Source organism: Manihot esculenta, chromosome 3, assembly GCF_001659605.2.
Source record: "Manihot esculenta cultivar AM560-2 chromosome 3, M.esculenta_v8, whole genome shotgun sequence".
In the NCBI taxonomy this organism is placed as follows: Eukaryota; Viridiplantae; Streptophyta; class Magnoliopsida; order Malpighiales; family Euphorbiaceae; genus Manihot; species Manihot esculenta.
The window spans coordinates 7,749,280-7,770,165 of record NC_035163.2 but is presented as its reverse complement, the minus strand read 5'-3'; the positions used below and the strand labels follow the sequence as shown (position 1 = coordinate 7,770,165).

At 33.9% G+C, this 20,886-nt stretch overlaps 2 protein-coding genes across 18 annotated transcripts; one reads left to right on the top strand and one right to left on the bottom strand.

Annotated features, from left to right (window-relative positions):
* The first annotated feature begins 259 nt into the window (after window positions 1–259).
* Window positions 260–3,541, top strand: LOC110612343 (polyadenylate-binding protein-interacting protein 5). 3 transcript variants are annotated; one of them, XM_021753110.2, is made up of 3 exons: window positions 260–434; window positions 1,151–1,629; window positions 2,978–3,541. In XM_021753110.2, exons 2-3 carry the CDS (start codon window positions 1,189–1,191, stop codon window positions 3,146–3,148), a joined length of 612 nt encoding a protein of 203 aa, XP_021608802.1. In that variant the 5' UTR covers window positions 260–434; window positions 1,151–1,188; the 3' UTR covers window positions 3,149–3,541. The 3 variants fall into 3 exon arrangements, with proteins under 3 accessions (XP_021608802.1, XP_021608801.1, XP_021608800.1); XM_021753109.2 differs by having other exon boundaries at window positions 1,146–1,629; XM_021753108.2 differs by having other exon boundaries at window positions 262–434; window positions 1,165–1,629.
* Window positions 3,542–12,330: 8,789 nt separating this feature from the next.
* Window positions 12,331–20,149, bottom strand: LOC110611083 (pentatricopeptide repeat-containing protein At5g16640, mitochondrial). Of its 15 annotated transcripts, none has more exons than XM_021751200.2 (8): window positions 17,759–20,149; window positions 17,270–17,438; window positions 16,641–16,838; window positions 15,511–15,733; window positions 15,075–15,410; window positions 14,904–14,943; window positions 14,692–14,800; window positions 12,331–13,915 (listed from the first exon to the last, which is right to left on the bottom strand). In XM_021751200.2, the coding sequence occupies exon 1, from the start codon at window positions 19,775–19,777 to the stop codon at window positions 18,023–18,025; it is 1,755 nt and encodes a 584-aa protein (XP_021606892.2). In that variant the 5' UTR covers window positions 19,778–20,149; the 3' UTR covers window positions 12,331–13,915; window positions 14,692–14,800; window positions 14,904–14,943; window positions 15,075–15,410; window positions 15,511–15,733; window positions 16,641–16,838; window positions 17,270–17,438; window positions 17,759–18,022. The 15 variants fall into 15 exon arrangements, with proteins under 15 accessions (XP_021606892.2, XP_021606889.2, XP_043810475.1 ...); XM_021751197.2 differs by having other exon boundaries at window positions 14,909–14,943; XM_043954540.1 differs by having other exon boundaries at window positions 12,331–13,212; window positions 14,909–14,943.
* Between the last annotated feature and the right edge of the window lie 737 nt (window positions 20,150–20,886).

Here is a 20,886-nt window from a genome sequence, read left to right as displayed (position 1 = left end):
ATTTAATTTAATTATTAAATATTTTATTATTTAATTTATGTGATAAAGAAAAATTTAATTAGTTGATCTTCTAATTTTATAAAAATTATTCATTAATTGATTTTTTTATATTAAAAATATTTTTAATTTTTTAATAATATTTAAAAATTAAAATTAATAAACTTTTAAAATCTATTAACGTTTTAATATATTTTTTAAAATAAATAAATATTTTCTTTAATTTTTTAAGAGTTAAATAGGATGGAAGTTATTTCACCGATTCAAAGCAAAAGGGCGAGGCTTTTTCTATTAGGTATCCATCAATTATTTTTCTTTTTCTTTTTCCCAACCGGTCTCTTGCTCTTCCATCTCTAAAAAGAAAAAGCTAAAGGAATTTGGGGGTTTCATTTCTTCAGGAATTCCCCATTTATCTCCGTTATCCATCTTTGTAACAGGTACTTTTTCTCTATAATTATGTTCAATTCTTGTTTGCACTTTGATTATTGTGACGAAATGAAGATCGGCATCGGCATTGGCGTTGATCTTACTTGAATTGAGTGCGTGATCCGGTTTTTTTTTTCCATCTCTTTTGGGGTTAATCGTTTTTTATAAGCATCAAATCCACGTTTATAAATGATCGTGACTCCTTTTTCTTTGGATCGTTTAACCGGATTGTGTATTTGAGTTCAGCATAATTCTTGGAACTCGATGATAGAGAAAGATTTGAGAATGTTGTGTTAGGTGGAGGTACAAGGGAATAACTTGCAGTTGATTGAAAATCCTGTTCTAGTTTTTGATCGTCATGTTTGTATATTTTTTATATTCCTTTCTTGAGGAAAATTTTCAAAATTACAAAGAAAAAAAGGTTTGATACTCTTGTGAAATTGGGTTCTTACTTTGAAAAGGTCTAACCTAATGAAGCATCTTTGCTCTTGTTTAAATTTCAAAGTTGGTGGATATGAGTATTTACCGGTAGTGCAACTTATCTTTTGAGGTGGTCAAATGATTGTCCTGGACCATTAACATGTCTTAATATTCTTTCATATTTTTCATTGTTTTGATACCTATATAGGTCAATTAGGAAATTTTAAGTCTTCAAAAATTTATTAAATTGCAAGTTTCTGAAGAAAGATTGTGAATATTGATTTTTCTGTATGCTCTTTGAGTTGAGTCAATGTCAAACAGTGATCTTACATCCGAATTAAGGCAATGAAGCCAGGACTATCTACATTGAACCCTTATGCTGCATCATACATACCACTGTCTGAAAGAGAAGCAGCTGAAGAAATTAAAGTTCCTAGAGTGACCACCAAAGTTTCTCAGATTGGCAATCAAACTATCTGGAATGAACCTGCTGAGCATACTACACATAACAGGCAGCATAATCAATCTTCTTCAATTCCTCAAGTATCTGTACTGAAAAGTCACTCTGCGCATGGCTTTTATGACTCTGTGCATGGCTTTTATGGTTCATCATCTCAAAATTTAAGTGAATTGGCAAACAAGCAGATGATGGATGAGGAATTTGACATGGATTTGGAATATCTTCAGATGACTTTTCCTGGCATTTCTAATGAGTCTCTTAATGATGTCTATATGGCAAACAAGGGTGACTTGGAGGCCACTATTGATATGATAAACGAACTTGAGGTAAATTATGTCTTTTCTCTCTCTCTCTCTCTCTCTCTGCCACTATTGATATGATAAACGAACTTGAGGTAACTCGGTTGGGTGGAAGATAGGTTGGCTGGTTTGGGTGTATGTTTGATCCCTAAATTTGGCTGCAAATTATGACATTAGATAATGCATATTTCAAAATGGTGAAATGATAGTGGAAGTTATTACAGTAGTAATCCGTGAAAATACATTTTGGATTTTTATTTGTGAGATTAAACTAGTGAAACTGCAAAGTAAATTCAACTTGAAATGATGACTATACATGTGCTAAAAGCTTATAGGTTGCTGCACTATTTGTTATTTTTCCCCTCCCTATTCTTTCTACTAGTCTTATTTCCTCAAATTGCATATGCTTTGCTCACATTATCCATGTTTCACTTGCTTCTCTTCACTTCTTTATTGCCTGTTTGATGATTCTCACATCTAACTGTTTTGATTTGTTAAAAGTTATTTTTTTCCCCTCTCTAATGCTAGATTGCTGCCATTTCCGAATATGAAATTTGACATGAATGAAGTGTCCGTTTTGTGTGTTTAAGTAATACAAAATAAACTCCTTGCTTGGAGTTAGTGGGACTGTTTATCATGTTGTTTGCTATCCTCTTATGCGTTAAAAGTTCATGCACATATGCCCACATATCCACATAAAGACATCTCTTTGAGATTAATATATTAGATCTGTTGCTGTGCTGTGCTGATCATATATTTGGTGGTGAACTACAAACAAACTTATTGGCAAATTGGTGTATTGAAAAGCTTGGGGTGTGTACTTGTAGAAAACAGTTCTCCGTTTTCTATTTTCTAAAAAAACTGTAGTTTTCATTTAAAAAAATCGTTTTCAAATTCAAAATAATAAAAAATACTTATAATTTTCAAAATTAAAACATAAATTATTATAAAACTTTTTTAAAACTTAATTACTTTTTACTTCAAAATTTTTTTGCCATGTTCTAATAATTTTATTTTATAATAATATTATTAGTTTTAAATGTTTTCTAAATTAGTTATTTCATTTTTGTTATAAAAGAGTTATTGCTTTCATTTAGAAAACATAATTTTTAGTGTGAAAAGCAACCATGGAAAACATTTTTGAGTTGTCTTCCAAATATTAATTAAATGTGGGAAAACTGGAAAACTGATTTTCCAGTTCTCTGTTTGGAAGACTGACACGTGAACACAAAACTCTGGTTTCCAGTTTCTTAGAAAAATTTTCCATTAACTTGCTGTAGTTTTCTACAAGTGAACAAGCCATTGGGGACTTCTTGCCAACTTTTGGGCCTATAACTTTTTGGATTATACTAATTTATGAGTTTTTTGTATGCAGTTTGACACTTTTGAGTCTCCTGAAAATCTTCCCGACACCTTGGACATTGGAGATATCTCTGAATCTGGGTCTTCAGCTGAGTGTTCGTCCGTGAAACTAAAGAATGTTGTGGGTGATGCCAATGCCTCTTCCTCCGGTTCTGCAACCTCAGAGTCGGTCACTGTCACCTAATCGACTTGGCAATTGCTTGATTCTTCTTTGGTTTTTAAATTTGTGGATAAGAAGTATATAATTAGGAAATATTTCCTTTGATATGGGAGAGAATGCAAATATTGCTTGTTCATAATATAGTTGTGTAGTACTGAGGTGCTTGTTCCAAGTAATTCCCTTATGCTTTGTGGGTTCTGGAATGGGTGAAAAGCCCCTTTGAGCAATAAGCATGCAAGTTATAGTAATATTCTGAAATTGAAAGTGATATTTGGTCCATCGACAATGCTTTTGGATTTTGACATTGTGTGACTTCAACAGGGATTATGTGTAAATCTTGACATTTTAATACGTGATGGTTGAAGGCTTTCTCACCAAAGCATTTGCTGGTGCTATTACAATTTTCTTCTTTTTCTCCTTCTCCTTCTTATCATTATTATTGTTATTTTTTAATCTTTGTATTTTAGAGAAATTTACACTTTATTCTCTCTATTTTAATTTAGTCTTTATATTTTTTTCTTTAAAAAAATCAATAAATCAGTTCATACTGATTTTACAGCCAAATTCCTGATCATTGTTTTTTTTTACGATAGCAACCACCATTTCTTTTATACAATTGTATAAAAGAGATTCTTCAATATCTCCTTGAAAGTGTGCTCATAGATATCGTGTTGAAATATATATATTTTTTGGACCTGCAATTTGAATCGCATTACAAGGCGAATAAGGTTCGCAGTTCTTAAAAAATATGATGAAACCAAAAAGTCAGAAAATGCTTAATTATATGTTCTTTATGGCATTAACATCCTGGAACTTTAGATCCTATTCTGTTTTGGTGCTAGCATGCCCGTGCTAGGTTATAAACCTGATTAGATGGATTTTTCAAGTTTTGTTTCTTAGTGGCAAATGGTGTGGGATGGGTTTTGATGGACAGTGATGCACATTGTATTATGACATTGATCACTCTCACATGCACATTTAGAAATAGAGAAAATAAAGGAGTTTTTAAAGTAGCAGCAATAACCCACTTATAACTTCCAAGCGTATTTCGGTTGATTTTGCTCTGTCGCATTAGAGTGAAATTGTTGCTTCTTCCACGCCTAAACCCATCTTAAATAGGCCAAATGTATCCAAGTTCTGCGGCCCAAAGGAGAAAAACAAGATGTGAGAATCTAATTGGAGTGAGTACAATTCAAATAAAAAAAAATTAAATTGAATTAATTTAAAAATTTAATTTAATTTTTATTCTTTTTAATTTATTGAATTTATTATTTTTTTTAATCAAAAAAGATTTTATTTATCTTGTATAATAATAATCCAAGAGACAATCAGGAATGTCAATCCAAATCTTGAATCTACCATGATGAATAGACTCTCTAGCTAATAAATGGGCGGTTCTATTTTCTGAACGCCGTACCCAACAAACATGAATGTTACCCTGAGACCGCATAACATCTTTGCAATCAGAAACAACTAATCCAAACTCTGAAAAGTCATCCAGAGGAGAGCGAATAGCCAAGGCTAAGGATTGGTTATCCGTAAAAATACAACCCGCCCGAAGAAAACAATCTCTAGCATAAGATAAACATTGACACTTTTAATTATTTTGATTCAGTTCAATTTTAATGAAAATAAAATTAATAAAATCAAATTAAATTAATTAGTAATAATAATATATAATTTTTAATAATACGAAAATTAAATCATAATTAAAATTAAAATATTTTAACTAAATTTTAAATATGAAAATTAAAATATAAAAATCGAATTAATTCAAATCGAATCAGATTAATTTAATTCAAATTATTTATTTTCAGAATTGATTTAATTCATTTTTTATAAATATTAAAATTTTAATTTTCAACTTATTCAATTTGATTTAGGTTGAAAATCAAATGGTCATCCCTAATTTTCTAACAACTTGACATGGTAACCAACCCAGGTAGGAAGCACCGCTCCTTGCAACTGATTGATTACTGCTTCAAACCTTCAGCCAAGGCGAGGCAACAATCAACAACCAAGGCAACAATCAACAACCAGAGTTCTCGAGTATCCCATGTCAATGCTACACCATTTGAAAAGGGCATAGACCAAAGTCTATCTTGCACGATGCAGCTTCGACAAAGAAAAAAAAAATCTTGCACAATGCAGGAAAAACTACTAGAAGTATCTACAAAACCATTAAAAAAAGAGCTTAAAAACTTTATTTATTTCATAGAAAATAAAATTTTTCTACCTTTTCTAATGTTTAAGACCTTAGAAAAATTAATCTGACATAATATTTTTTTTAATAAAAAATTTTAATAATTTTAAAAATAATTTTTTTTACACTTGACAATTTTATTAAATATATTTATTAATATATTTTATTTTTTAAATTAAAATTAAATTATAGAAAATAAATCTTTTTAAAAAAATATTTTTTTAAAAAAAATATTTTTCACGATAAAAATTTTTCAAATACAAATTATTTATTTCGAAACAAACATTTAACTCCAATAAATTTGCTAATGAAGGTCACAAATATTTTGAATTTCCAACTAAAATGAAATTACACTCGCTGTTACAGTTGGTATAAGAGCCATTCCAAGTCAAAAAAGTTATTTTGAATGTTATTACATATCGAAGGAGGAAGTGACATAAGAAGAATAGTCCAGAAGTTACAGCAACAGTAATAATAAATAAGTAGAGTATGGAAAGATTGATTAGAATATGTGGGTATGAGCTGGATTAGTTATATAGATGTACTAGTTGTTAGTTATAACAACCATAGCTATAAAGAGAGAAATAGTTTGTAATGCATATTGAAAAGTTACTAGAAAATACAATCTCACCTTTCTCTCTCATATTCCTTCTCTCTTTTCTTCTTCCTTCTTCTTCTAAACCCTTCCTTCTCATCTAATTTCTTGTTAAGGCTCTCCCTTAACAATTGGTATCAAAGCCTACTGGATTATGGCTGAGAGTCGGTTATGGCTAAGAGTCGTTAGAGGTTTCCAGCTGCGAAAAATGACAAGATCATCAATGGTGGTTAGTTCTGATATTGTAAAACTAGAGGAATTGGAGGAGCAACTCAGTATGCTTCAGGAGTATTCTAGGAAGACCGTCGAGAAGTTCAGTGGTGAATTGCAGGAGCTGCAGAATGAATTCAAGCAATCTGCGAAAGAAAATGAGAATGTCATTCTGGGTGAGTTACGATCCCTGTTAGTGCATCTGGTAGGAGATGAAGGAAAAGAAACCCATGTGGAAGGGAAGACATCGTCTAGAAGTGGTAAAAGAGGAGAGAGCCGAGGAATTCTACCCAACCGAGACAAGGAGAATCTCGAATCTAGAATTGATTTTGAAGGCATGTCTAAATTATTGCCTAAAATTAAATTAATTGCATTTGAAGGGGTGAATCCAAGGTGTTGGATTAGGAAGTGTGAGAAGTATTTTAAGACGTATAATGTATCGAGAGAATAGAGGGTTAATATTGCTAGGTTGTTTTTAATTGAAAGGGCTGATGCATGGTCTCAAAATTGGATTAAGAATGGATCCAATTCATGGGAAGAATTTATGATGAGTATTTGCAATAGATTTGGGGAGCAGGGTATAGAGGATATTGTAGAGGAATTCAGACAGGAAAATTTTGTAGTTGAGTACCAAGATGTGTTTGAAGGGTTGAGAGTGAGAATGGAGAGAGTTATGCCTGAATTGGCTGAAGCATATTTTCATTAGCCTTCATAAGTGGATTAAGGGATGATACAAGACCTATGGCGAGGATGATTAAACCTGCCAATTTATACCAGCATTTAAGATAGCAAGATTGCAAGAGCAGCTACTGAAGAGTAGTAAAAAGCCTCAACCTCCTTACAAGCCCTTTTCTTATCCAAACACTCCCAAAAATGCTTACCAAATACAAAATTCTTCTGCAAACTCCTACCCAAACACCAACAGAACCACTCAATTTAGCCAAACACATCCATATCCACCTAAGCCACCGATTACAGACATGTCATCCACTCAGAAACCCTCTACTTCCAACACTAGGTCCCAAACAGCCACCAATACACCTGTGACTGCCTAAACATCAACCACTTCTAGCAATACCCTGCCACCTACTTCTAGTAATAGAAATAATCCTAGACCTTATTATAAGTGTGGGGAAAGGTACTTCCTAGGGCATCAGTGCAAATCAAAAACTATTATGGCAGTACATGGAGGAGGACTGGATGATAATGGAGAGGAAGTAAGACATGAGACTCCAAAAGTTATGGAATAATAGGAACAACCTAAGGAGGCAACCTTTTTTATTCATGCAGTGAAAGGAAGTCAGGGAATGAAAAAAATTAAGATGTTAGGGGTTATAAGAACATACAATTAGTTATTCTGGTGGATAATGGAAGTACAAATAGTTTCATAGATATGAAAGTGATGGATGATTTGGGGCTGCCTCTCATTCAAATTTCTTCCACTGCTATCACTGTGGTAGATGGAAGAAAAATAACTTGCAGACATTTGTAGGAGTCTTTTAGTTAGAAGATTCAAAGCCAACAATTTTGTTTTACTTCAGGGTGCTAGATATAGGAGGATTTGATATAATTTTAGGAGTGGGCTGGATGAGGAGCGTCAATCCCCTTCTATTTGATATAGGAGGATTTGATATAATTTTTGAATTCTCCAAAACCACATTTAACCACATTTAAGAGAAGTGGAAAAGTGGTAACTCTGCAAGGGATAACAAATGTTGTGAACACTGCTATGATGGGCCATTATGAAGAATTCCAGGAATTAATGCATAAACAAGGGAAGAATTTTCACTCTCCCTTATTTCTAATCTCAGTCCCCAGTTTGCCCAGTTTTGATCAGCATCCCATCACTGAAACTGCCCCAAAACACCCTGCACTAAAAGTGTTGCTCTAGAAATATGATACTATCTTTCAAGAGTCCCCACACTACCAGCTTTTCGAGGCCATAATTATATCATCCCTCTCAAACCTGAAGCTTCTCCTGTTAACATCAGACCCTACAAATATCCCCACTATCACAAAGTTGAGATTGAGAAACTGGTTTATGAAATGCTAGCTTCTTCTATTATCCAACCCAGTAAAAGTCCCTATACTTCCCCTGTCTTGTTAGTTAAGAAAAAGGATGGAACATGGTGATTTTGTGTGGATTATAGAAAGCTCAATGATATGACTATCAAGGACAAAATTTCCATACCTATGATTGATGACTTATTGGATGAGTTACATGAGGCAGTTGTGTTTTCTAAGATTGATCTTAAGGTTGGATATCACCAAATTAGGATGGACCCTCCTGACATCCCTAAAATAGCCTTTAGAACTTACTAAGATCATTATGAATTCAGTGTGATGCCCTTTGGCTTTACTAATGCCCCTGTAACATTTCAATCCTTGATGAATGAGATCTTTAAACCCTTCCTCAAGAAGTTTGTATTGGTTTTCTTTGATGATATCCTAGTATACAACCCTAACTTGTCATCTCATTTAGAGCACCTAGAGAATGTTTTTCAAGTACTGCAGCAACAACAATTGTGTGCCAAACAGTCCAAGTGTTCCTTCCTTTAAGGAGAATTAGAGTATTTGGAGCATATAATCTCTAAGGAATGCGTAGCCACAAACCCAAAGAAGGTGGAAGTTATGGTAAATTGGCTAGTTCCAACATCAATCAAGAAGTTAAAAAGTTTCTTAGGACTGACCGAGTATTATAGGAAATTAATCTTCCATTATGGCATATTAGTCGAGCCCTTAACAGACATATTCAAGAAGGATGCCTTTCAATGGTCTTCCACAGCTCAGCAAGCTTTTCTTACATTCAGAAAAGCAATGACAAAGGCTCCTATATTGGCTATGCCAAAATTTTCCTTACCTTTTTCAATTGAGACATATACAAATAATTGGGTAATGGGTGCAGCCAGCAAGAAGGCCACCCTATTACCTTTATTTCAAAGGCATTTAGTCTTAGAAGTCAAGGTTATCAGTGTATGATATGGAGCTTCTTGTAATCTCCTTTACAGCGGGAAAGTGGAGGCATTATCTTGAGCAAGGATAGTTTTTTTATCAAAACTGGTCATGAGAGTATTAAATTCTTGATAGAACAGAGATTGCATTCACATTTGCAGCACAAAGGTATTTCTAAACTTTTGGAGTTAGATTACAAAATTATCTATAGAAAATGGGTAGAAAATAAGGTTGCTGATACCGTATCTAGGCAACCCAATGCAGTAACTACTGCCTCCTTTATGTCGCAATCATCTATCACTTCTAAATGGATGACTTCTGTTTCTCAAAGTTATGAGGGGATGACAAGCTGCTGAGCTTATTAAACAGTTTCAGTAGACACTAATGCCCAATCTGGGTTCCAATTCAAAAATCGCTTATTGTACCACAAAGGTAAGCTTTATGTGGGTACAATTATAGGGCTTAGGCATCAGTTACTAGCAATGTATCATGGCTCTCTAATGGGTGGTCACTTTGCAATTAATGGTACTCACATCAAGCTGAAGAGACACTTTTATTGGCCTGGAATGCTCATTGATGTTGTCAAATGGATTAAAGGGTGTAACACTTGTGCTAGGTGTAAACATGAGAATGTCGCCAGTCTAGGCCTGCTGCAACCCCTTCCCATTCCCAGCCAACCCTGGTAGCATATCTCAATGGATTTTGTTGAGAGTCTTCCTAAGTCTAGGGTAAGGATACTATTTTGGTGGTAATGTGCAAATTAACAAAGTATGGGCACTTTATTCCTCTCTCATTCCCTTCCAGCATCCACTGTGGCCAAACTTTTCATGGATCATGTGTTCAAATTGTATGGAGCACCTGAATATGTTATGTCTGACAGGGGAAAAGTTTTTACAAATCTATTCTAGAAGGATTTCTTTAAGTGCATGGCCACCATTCTCACCCTTAGCACAACCTATCACCCTCAAACAAATGGGTAAACAAAAAGGTTCAACCAGTGTCTAGAAGCTTATCTCAGGTGCAAGTGCCACTCTCAACCAGCTGCTTGGTCCAAGTGGCTCAGTTTAGTAAAATGGTGGTATAATTCCACTTTCCACAGCTCTATTAAACTGTCACCCTTTGAGGCATTGTATGGCTATTCCCCTTCCTTTTTGCCCTTAATACCTAAATAACACCTATTGTGGATTCTAAGAGGACTTGTCACAAAAACACAGCTTATTGCTACCGTCAAAGAAAATTTAGCATTGACCCAAAATAGAATGAAGCAACAGGCAGACAAAGAGAGAACTGAGAGAGAATTTGAAGTGGGAGATTGGGTATATTTAAGGTTGCAACACTACAGATAATCTTTTGTGGCCTTAAAAACTAATCTCAAGCTTTCTACCAAATTTTATGGGCCCTTCAAAGTTATAGAGTGGGAAGGTTGCTTATAAGCTCCAACTATCTCCTACTTCTACCATTCACCCAGTCTTCCCTGTTTCAATGTCGAAGAAAAGGTTGAGAGAGTATAATACTCCTTTGGGGGACTTGCCACTGATGCAGGAAGGAGAAGTTATCATAGCCCCAGAACAAGTTTTACATACTAGAGCTATCACTAGAGGATCCACCACAGTTTTGCAGGGCCTCATTAAATGGCAGAACCTACTTAAAGATGATGCAACCTAAAAGAAACAGTCTTTTATTACCTCCTAATTTCCAGACATCCCACTTTCTTGGGGTCAAAACTCATAATACTAATAGGTAACCCTTTTTAATACTAATTAATTAGTTGAATTATAGGCATATGTATATACAAATAGGTAACCATTTTTAATATTGGAATATACTTGAATATTAGAAATCGGTAGATATTATATTCTTTCTTTTCTAATTAGTTAAGATATATAAGTGTATCTACAATTATGCTAAATAATTAGGACTATATCCCTATAAGTATGTCTATAATTATGCTAAATAATTAGGACTATATCCCTATAAGTATGTCTATAATTATGCTAAATAATTAGGACTATATTCCTAATTAGTTAGGATAATTATAGAGATATATATCTTTAATTAATTAGCCTAATTATAGGATATAAATCCCTAACTAATTACAATAATTATGTGAATATATCCTCTAATTAATACTTAAAATTTAGTTCTCCGATCAGCAGCTTCAAAAGGAATATGGATTAGAGTTTAGTCTTTCAAAAAAAGAAAAGGCATACATGTGATTTTCAAGAGGTAATATCTCACCTTACCTCACATCCGCCTCAAGCCAAACAAAGAAAGGCACTTGCCTCTTGCAAGAGGCTTCGCCTCTCCTAATCGTATCTTTTTTTGCCTTTAATATCACATCCACTATTACTAATTTACTCTCCATCAGTTTTAGGAAGAGACAAAATAATAGAGGAATAGAAATTTCATACCAACCAAACCAAAAGTAACATGATGTAAAAGACCACAAACAATACAAATCAACCAAAAAGGAAGAAACAAAAATCCAAATCAAAAACTCCAACCACAAATAGAAACCCAAAAAGAATAGAGTTAATTTTGACTAAATACACATTGAAACAGATATTGTAGTACTAGAAATAATAAAAAAAAAATAGAGATCACACCTAAATAAGGAAGAGCCTCTTCAAGGAGTAACCAAATGGAGCAGTGCAGCACTTGGCTTGCATCCCTCGTTAAGTCAACCAAGTAGAAAACAGGCAAAATGGAAATGGTAGCCAAAAACTCCCTCACATGCTAGTGCATACAAGAACAACAGTCTAGGCAAATTAGGCATATCGGCCTTAGCAGATGGCTGGTTAGCAATAGGTACCCCTTGTAGAGTGGGTGGTGAGATCAAATTGTCATCCTATATGGGTGATATAGAAATTGGGTTTCCAAACTCTTAGGTTTCTCATACTATCAGACTCTTCCTCACATGAAAAGATCTAATACCGTATAGTTTTGAGGAGAAAAACCAATAAATATTGTTAGCAAAAATTCTCTCTACATATAATTGACCTATAAAATCTTCCTAAGTAATGTATTTACAAATCTCTATAATCAAGTAATTATTAAGATTATGCCATCCTAAACGAGAATAAAAATTACAAGTTGACTTTCCTTCTTATAACAATAAGAGATATTACTTATTATATTTTGATTTCAGTGTATGAAATAGATAACTGATTGTTACGTATTATAGGAGGCAAAAGAAAAATAAAAAGAAGGATCTAGAAGAAAAAATGTAGATGTGTAATTGAGTAATTGTAGTGTAACTAAGTGGTTGTAATTGTAATTGAATTAAAAGAATTGGAGAAAAAACAAGATTAGTTAGAAGGTAGTTGATAATACATGCACAAAAGAGAGAGAGCTGAGACTATAAAGTATTCAAGAATAATCAACAATATCTCTCTTGCCTTCTCATTCCTCTCTAAAATTCTATTCTCACCTCCTTTCTGCATTCTTTCTCAAAATCTTTCCACTCGTGTTTTTCTCTCCCTTAATCTAGTTATGAAATAAAAAATATACCTTATTCGCTAAGAATAAACTAACAAGATCCACTTTTTGATCAGCCCAAACTCCATAAACCTCAAAGTACTTATTACACTTCCTAATCCACGCTCTTGACTCATTCTCATAAAAAGAAATCAATTTGACTTTGGAAAGAACTTCGAGCCTACCTTCTGTATGTTAGAACCTGCATTGCCTGTCTTGTGGATATGGGCCTGTTGCAGCGCTAGATCCAGCCCTCGGGGGTTCCTGAAAGGCCTTTCCCTCCCGGTGACGCTGCATAATTGTCGACTCCCTCGTGGGCACTTCCTGAAGACCACTTCCTGAATTCTCTTTATTCTTCAATGTACCTTGTTGTCAGAAGGGCTAGCATTTCTCCAAGAATGAGTCGCATGGAACATCAATCTTCTGTGTCTAACTCTTCTTTATTCTTCTTGGATTCTTCTTCAATTTTCTGGGTCAATTCTTCTTTATTCCTCCGGGACTCTTCTTGCAGTAGTCTAACATGATCTTCTAATCCAGAAATCCTTGCAAATTCTAAATTTTGGTGGTTCGCAGCAGCTATTGTGATCATCGCAATGCTTTAGAATTCTAATACTCCACAGTCCACACTTCCACTTGTAATGCAGCTAACTTCTGGGATTGAGAATGGAATTAGAGATGAGAAAGAAAAGGAATTAGTGAGAAAGAATGCAGAAAGCGGGTGAGAATAAAATTTCAAAGAGGGATGAGAAGGTAAGAGAAATATTATTGATTATTCTTAAATGCCTTTACAGTCTCAGCTCTCTTTCTTTTATACATGCATTATCAACTACCTTCTAACTAATCTTGTTTTCCCTCCAATTCTTTTAGTTCAGTTACAACCACCGACTTACACTACAACCACTCAGTTACACATCTACATTTTTCCTTCTAGATCCTTCTTTTTATTTTTCTTCTGCCTCCTATGATACGTAACACTGATGTGAGCAAAAGAAAAATCACTTGTAGGCTTGTGCACATGCATAATGCACATGTGGAGAAAAGAAAAGTAAGTTCACTGCATACTGATTGAAATGAAGACCGTCTCAGTTGAAAAATAAAAGACATGCTTGAGCATTTAGAGACATTGCTCAGCTTACTTCACGCGAGTAGTTAACATACTCAACATAACAAACCCATCCAGATTACTGCAAGGTCCATCTTCGAAGTCAGAGATATGCTGAATTTTTGTAAATTGTTGAGAACACCTGACCTTTCTGAACACAGAAGTGTAGATGGTATACAGAACTTTGGGATATGAATCAGCAGAAAGTGAATCATCCAAGATTTTTGGAGCACCTCTACAAAAATTTCATACCTAAGATCCAACTCATGTTAAATAGATTGTACATAATAAAAAAAAAATGGAACTTCATTTGCAGGTATTAGAACAAAGTCCTTGTAATCCTTTAGATGCTAATAATGGAGGATAATTGCATGTACAAAAAAATAACAATATGCGAGAGTGTAATTTGAACAGAATACATCAACAGCTCTCTACTAGCCTAGCCAACACTTCATAGCAAGGAACCATGTGCAGTTTCACCAATTGACCAATCATCATTCTACATGAAAATTTAACTAACAAAAAATTTACTGAAGAAACTCTTTAAGTCATATCTTGATAAAGTTAGAATGAAAGACCACATTCTTTAAAGTTCAGATTCTCAACATTAAAGCCATAGCACCAGATAAAATGGATATTGGATAATCTTGAGACACGGCATGAAGAAATGCCACAGGAATCAAATAGAGCTAAAATAGCCACAGCATTTCATTTTCATGTTACAAGCGTCTGAACATTATAGATAGATGTTTTGTTTACACACATGCATGTCCGACTTTAGTTAATTGTCATGGAGTTTATAATCAAACTTGGTTTCATTTGACTTAGTATTTTCAATAAAATGTCATGTATTTCCTGGCAAGCAGTATCCTTAATTTACAGAAAGACAGAAACAAGCTCAGTTCCAAATAACAGCATACATCCCTTAAAACATTTGAAACCTAGACTAGAGTCTCTTTATAATGTTGGCTCAATCCTAGCCCACTAGACATAAAAACATAGATACAGAAAGTTTCATCCCATCTTACATGCACGAACAGTCGTTACATTACTTGTGGACCCTTCAATTGAGTTTAAAATCTGTAGAACTACAGGTGCTGGGTCCCCCTTGCACTTTTGTACAATTGGAGAGCTTGCCTGAAACAATCAAATGAGGGGCAAAAACACCCTGGTGTGAATGAGAAAGAGATATCAAACTTTCTGATAAATGATAGAGACAACATATATAGACTCAACATACTTAACTTTATACAAGCTTCTGTATAGAGCTCCAGTCCTTCCTAATCCAATCACATCCCCATGCATTCCACACATGGAAAAACATTCAATCGCACAGAAGCAGCAAGAACTTATGAGCTAAACATAAGAAAAATACAGCTACAGCAGCACATTATATGGAGAGAAATTTTACCTTACACTTGCTGGTGTATACAGTCATATTGTACCATTCATTAATAATCAATCTGTCATGGTCCTTGCCGAGACTGGCAGATGACTTTTTATTAGCAATATCATCAAGAGAAGTAGCAACTGATGGTTTGCAGCTCAGCACATTGTAGCCCAATATCTGCCAATGACAAGATTTCAGATAGCTCATACGTGGACTGACTCCCCACACTAGAGCTACCAACATATGAAGATGCATCATCTGCATCCATAATTCTTTCAGAATTACTAGACATGTCACTCCCCCACCCCCAACCACCCCAAATAAGCTTCCTTGACAAGGATTTAGAGTAAAGTGCCCCTGCATAAACAACACTAAGAGTCATTATAAAATTGCTTGGCAGCTAAATAATAATGCTGCATCCTCTGAATGCAAGTAAGGCATAACTGTTGGCTATCACCTTTGTACAAATGGCACTTTTAACTGTGATGATCAGAGACTTTGTTACCATCTTATGCAAACTACAAGCACAAGATATACCTGACAAAAGTTTCCATGCATGCGTCCTCAGATAACTGGTGTGATTCAACACATTCTTCATCTGTTCATGCACAAGTCTAGACTCTAGAATCTAGAGCACTTTTGGTAGACACCAACTCATTAGAGGCCAATGGAAGTAGAGCCTAGAAACAAAGAATTGAAACCTTCAGAGGGAACATATTTGAAGAAGAAACAGCCGATGCAAAACAACTTTATAATTATAAAATTAGCAGTGTTGCATATTAAGGAAAGATGTGCAAATCACATCATGAGATAGCAGCCAGTGTGAGATCCAAGCACACCAGCCAAATTATTACAGTACAGTTGGCAATTCAAATTATCCAGATGTTTTTGCAAAAGAAAAATGATTTAAGATAAGAATTCCTTCACAACAATGCACCATAAATTGAACATTTTTGTGTCAAGTTTACCTCAAGTCAATATTTGGGAGAAAACATCAAAAGATTTACTTTTTAAAACATGCAGCAGCAGTTTTGATGTGTTTGTACTTGTGGACAGGGGCTATCAAGTTCTTCCAGTGTCAAATGTGAGGGATCTAAAACCATAGACTTATATGTTTCTGTATGAAATTGTAACAATTACTTCATCAAAAACTATTCACATATTAACAGATAATGTTCACAGTAGTAAACCTTAAAAAGTTTAATATCAGGGTCACTTATATTGATGTGCTGCAAAATTGACCTCAACTTTACAAGCATCACCAGTTAGCATCCATCCCTCAGCAACAGGAACAGACGGGAGAACTTGTACTCACAGCAGTAACTTTAGCAGCATATAAAATAATGACACTATCGTTCCTCAGTGATGGAAATACTTTAAGGATCTCCTAATCCAAAAACATGCTCAAGGAGTTGAAAAGGGAAGTTCACATAACTCATAAACCACCAAAAATGTCTTTTTTCTAAATAATACACGAGGAAAAGACATGACTGTCATGCAATAACGGTCAGAGCTGCATGTATATATAGTAAGTCAAAGGTATCATGTGTTCCGAAAACAGATAATTAGTAAAAAAAGCTACAATACCAGAGCAGCAGATTGCAACTGTTTTCTCATCAGTAGAACCTCCAGTAACAAATATGGGTGCTCATGCAGGGAAGGACATGTTTGTTGCCATGCCATTGGCAAGGCAGCAAGGACACAAAGTCCTAAAGCCCATAATTTAAGCCGCAACCCCAAAACATCTGACAAATTCCCATCTCTTCGCTTAAGGAAGAAGTGAACCTTCATAAATGAACAAAATTAAACTGTGAGCGCATGTTCTCAAATTGAGAAGTGAACAAAAGTGACCAAATCATGAGCGTGTTTGACATTAGATTGTGAGTTAGGAAAGTGATTTCATAAGGAAAAAAGATCGTTTCAGATTTTGTTCAAAAAAGAAGTTTGGAAAAAAAAATTTTGTTATTTTGTTGTTGTTATGACTAGATTGTATCAAAAATAATTTTAAATTAATTTTTAATATTTTTTACTAGTATATTTATGAAAGTGTTTTTCTCAACAACAGCTCCAGCAGTAATGCCAAAACCAAACAGACCCTATGTCTCAAAAAGAACGAGATTATTGATTACAAAGAGTTTTTTTTTTTTACTATAGATTTGGAAACTGGTAAGGTATTATCAGAGTCATTTAGTGAACAAAGAAATGATGAAGCTCACCATTAAGACAGCCTGCAATGAGAAGTTTAACAAGTTGCCAACCCTGAAGTTCTCTTCATAAAGTTCTTAATAACCCTGAAATCTCAGCCACTTATAGAGCAGCAGAAACAGCTCCTTTCCTAGCCAATCTAAGTTCTACTCCATGATCTACCTTACACTATGCTTCAACCTAACATTTCCAACAAGCAGAAATTATAACACAACTATAGAAATCAGAATTAACAACTAAAATGGAACATTACAAGTCATTTCCTCAACAATTTTTTTTACCAAAATTATATCATTATTGACAAATGAAAATTCTATATGCATATATTCTGGAAAAAAACAAATTGTTATTTATAACCAATTGTAACAGATGATAACATTGAAAAGAAAAGAGGGTAGGTGGATCTAGGGAGGGGGAGGAAGAAAACTTATAGACCATTGTTTTAACTTTCCAAATATCCAAAGTGGAAAAAGCATACTTGAAATGTGAGTTCTTCATACCTGATTCAGGAGTTGAATCTTCAATGCAACAGTGCTCACCAAAGACAAAGCCAAACATAATTTATAAGCTATGGAGTTTTATCATACTTCAATATTCACCAATTAGCTTCTATTGCCCCCAAGATGTGTTTCTTTTTTATCAAACATAGCCTATGAAAGCTCTTAGGGTTCTGCCCAATCTTTCACAATATCTTCATTCAACAGTTTGATCATACATGATCTAGGATCTCTAGAATTCCACATTAAGTTGACACCTTTTTAGTATCATGAACCTCTACATCCAAATATACACTTTTCTGAAGCAAGCCCAGCTTTCGTATAAAAACGATTAGTAAATTGGAGCGCTTCTCCTACTAACCCATTCTTACGAAGTCTATCCAATACCAACTTAACAGTTACGACAGTTGGACAAGGGCCACCATGCATCATAGTTTCCAACAGCTTTAAACACATTGAAAATTTCCTAACCGTGCAGAAATAGTGGATCAGACAAGTGAAACTGACAACATCACACTCAACACCTTCACACTCCATTTGATATAAAATCTTCTTTATCATCCGGGAGTTACCCTGTTTGCATGCCATACATAAAATTGTGTTGAATGAAACTACATCAGGCCCATTTGCTTCCCAATTAAAATGCTCCAAGAGCTTTAAAGCCTCATCAACACCATTTCCTCTACAAAAAGCATCCAAAATTATGTTATATGATACATTAGTTGGCATAAAGCCTTCTTCTATCATTCTGTTCAACATAGTTGACAGTTCTGTCAATCTGTTCTGACGGCATAAATAATGGAGATATATATTATAAAGAGCAACATCTACACTGAAGCCTTTAAAAATTGTATCAAACAACAATTCATATGGGAACATGACTTTGCCATTCTTTAACAAGCCTCCAGCCAAGGCAGCATATGTGTATGAATCAAGAGAAAATCCTTTTTGATCTATAATCTGAATGAAATATAAAATGTCCAACATTCTACCTTGATGACAAAGCTCACGGATAATTACATTGTATGTAACCAAGTCTGGATTGCATCCTCCTTCTTCCATCTTACCCAAAATTTTGAATGCCTGCTCAATCCTCCCATTATCACAAAGAAACTTAATAAGCACAGTGTACGTTCTGACATTGGGATTACAACCATCACCTTGCATCTCCTCTAAACACTGCAGAGCATCTTCCTCAAGACCTTCTCTACAAAATCCATAAACCAAAGCTGTATACGAGCATGCATTGTACACAACACCTCTCTTCTTCATTAAGTAAAAAAATTGCAGAGCAGTGCAACTCTGATTAGATTTACACAATGCCCATAGAATTGGATTGAACGTATGCACACCGAAAAAATAACCCTTATCAAAAAGACAGGAAAACACTAGGTATGACTCATGTATCATCCCAGCTTTGATTAGCTTACAAATCATCATATTAAAAGTGGGCTCCGTAGGGACATAGCCTAACTTCAACATAATCTCAAAAGCATAAAGCGAATCCATCAAACTCCCAATTTGAAGTGTTTTTTTCAACAATTTTGACAAAATTGTAAAAGATGGCACAAAACCACTTCCACACATCTCTTCAATAATAAAAAATGCATCTTGCAGATCTCCAGATGATAGCATAACATTACAAAGAGTATTAAAAGTTGGAGCATTTGGGGCAGGCCCATACCTCTTCATTCCAAGGTAAAGTTCTATCAACAAATGAACAGAAACGTTCCTCGACTTGAAATAATAATACATTAAAGCATTAAAATCATAGACAGTAGGCTTTCCAGGCAGGTTCTTCATGAAATTCAAAGTTAAGAAAGCTTGTGAGAAGTCACCGAAAGTAGCAAAATCCAGCATTCTTCGCCGCAATTCCGCATAATTACAATGATAAATATTGCCATTGGTCTCCTCGGCAGTATCAACTATTTTAAGAGCACAGAAGGAAGAAAAATTTACAGAGAAGCGAAACCTTCCATAAATTCCGCGTGAGTAAATTGCAGGAATCAAAGAAAAACGCATTGAAGAGTAAAAGAACTGGAATCTTCGACCCAAAAACTCAAATACATAATCCGGTTACATTAGTAGGCATGCATGTGAACCAACGAGAACAGGGAATGTATTTTCAATAGCTGCTTACACAGAAAAAGGGAAGTAATCGAAGTGGCGAGATTCCAGTGAAATATTCGGCGCGATGAGAGTTAAGCAGCGTTCTCGCCGTTGTTAGCCTTTATCATAGGTGTTAGTAGCACGAGCTGCTCCTCTGCTGGTCGGTTGGGCTCGTCGCCGGCTGCATGAGGATGAAGCTTTCAGGTGAGAGAAGGGTTGTAGAGAGAAGGGTTGCAGAGAAAGGCTGGGCGGCCACACAAAAATAACGAGATGCGTTTTAATTACTCTCTCAATTCTAGAAAATATATTAATCTATATTAAAAATAATTATTATTTCATCCTTAAAATATGAAAAACCGTATATAACATTTTAAAAAGTTTAAAAGTGAGTTCTCCTTAATTTTATTATTAAATATTTTAATATTTAATTTTATAATTTAAAAAAATTATTAATTAATCTATTATATTTTAAAAAATTTATTAAATAATTTATATAAAAGACATTTTAAATTTTTTTAAAATATTTAATAATTAAAATTAATAAAAAACTAACTAGTATATTTTTTAAAATATCAAAAATATTTTAATGTATTTTAAAATAGAATAACCAACTAAATCTATTAAAATTGAATAATTAATTAATAAATTTTTTTATATTATAGAAATTAAGAAATATTTTTTTAAAAAAAAATTATTAATTAATTTTTTAATTTTATAAAAATCTATTAATTTATGTTTATGTAAAAGTGTTTTAAATATTTTTATAATATTTAATCGTTAAAATTAATAAATTAACTGATTAATAAATTTTTTAAAATAGTATAAATATTTTAATATAATCTCACAATCAAATAAATTGACTCGGAGATTTTATGACAAATGAAATATATTTTTTTTATCATGTGTAGAGTTGTATTTACAAAGCTTAAAGGGAAAAATAGAAGAGAATTGTAGAAAAAGTTTACCAAAGCCTAAAAGAAAATAAATCAAATCAAATCAAGTTAAATAAAATCAAATTAGAT

What these genes read in the sequence shown, in the direction of transcription:
- LOC110612343 (XM_021753110.2), top strand. Translation starts at nt 1,189, where the DNA reads ATGAAGCCAGGACTATCTACATTGAACCCTTATGCTGCATCATACATA. An exon ending in ATATGATAAACGAACTTGAG is followed by an intron (nt 1,630 to 2,977) that starts GTAAATTATGTC and finishes TTTTGTATGCAG; the next exon opens with TTTGACACTTTTGAGTCTCC.
- LOC110611083 (XM_043954536.1), bottom strand. Translation starts at nt 19,777, where the DNA reads ATGCGTTTTTCTTTGATTCCTGCAATTTACTCACGCGGAATTTATGGA.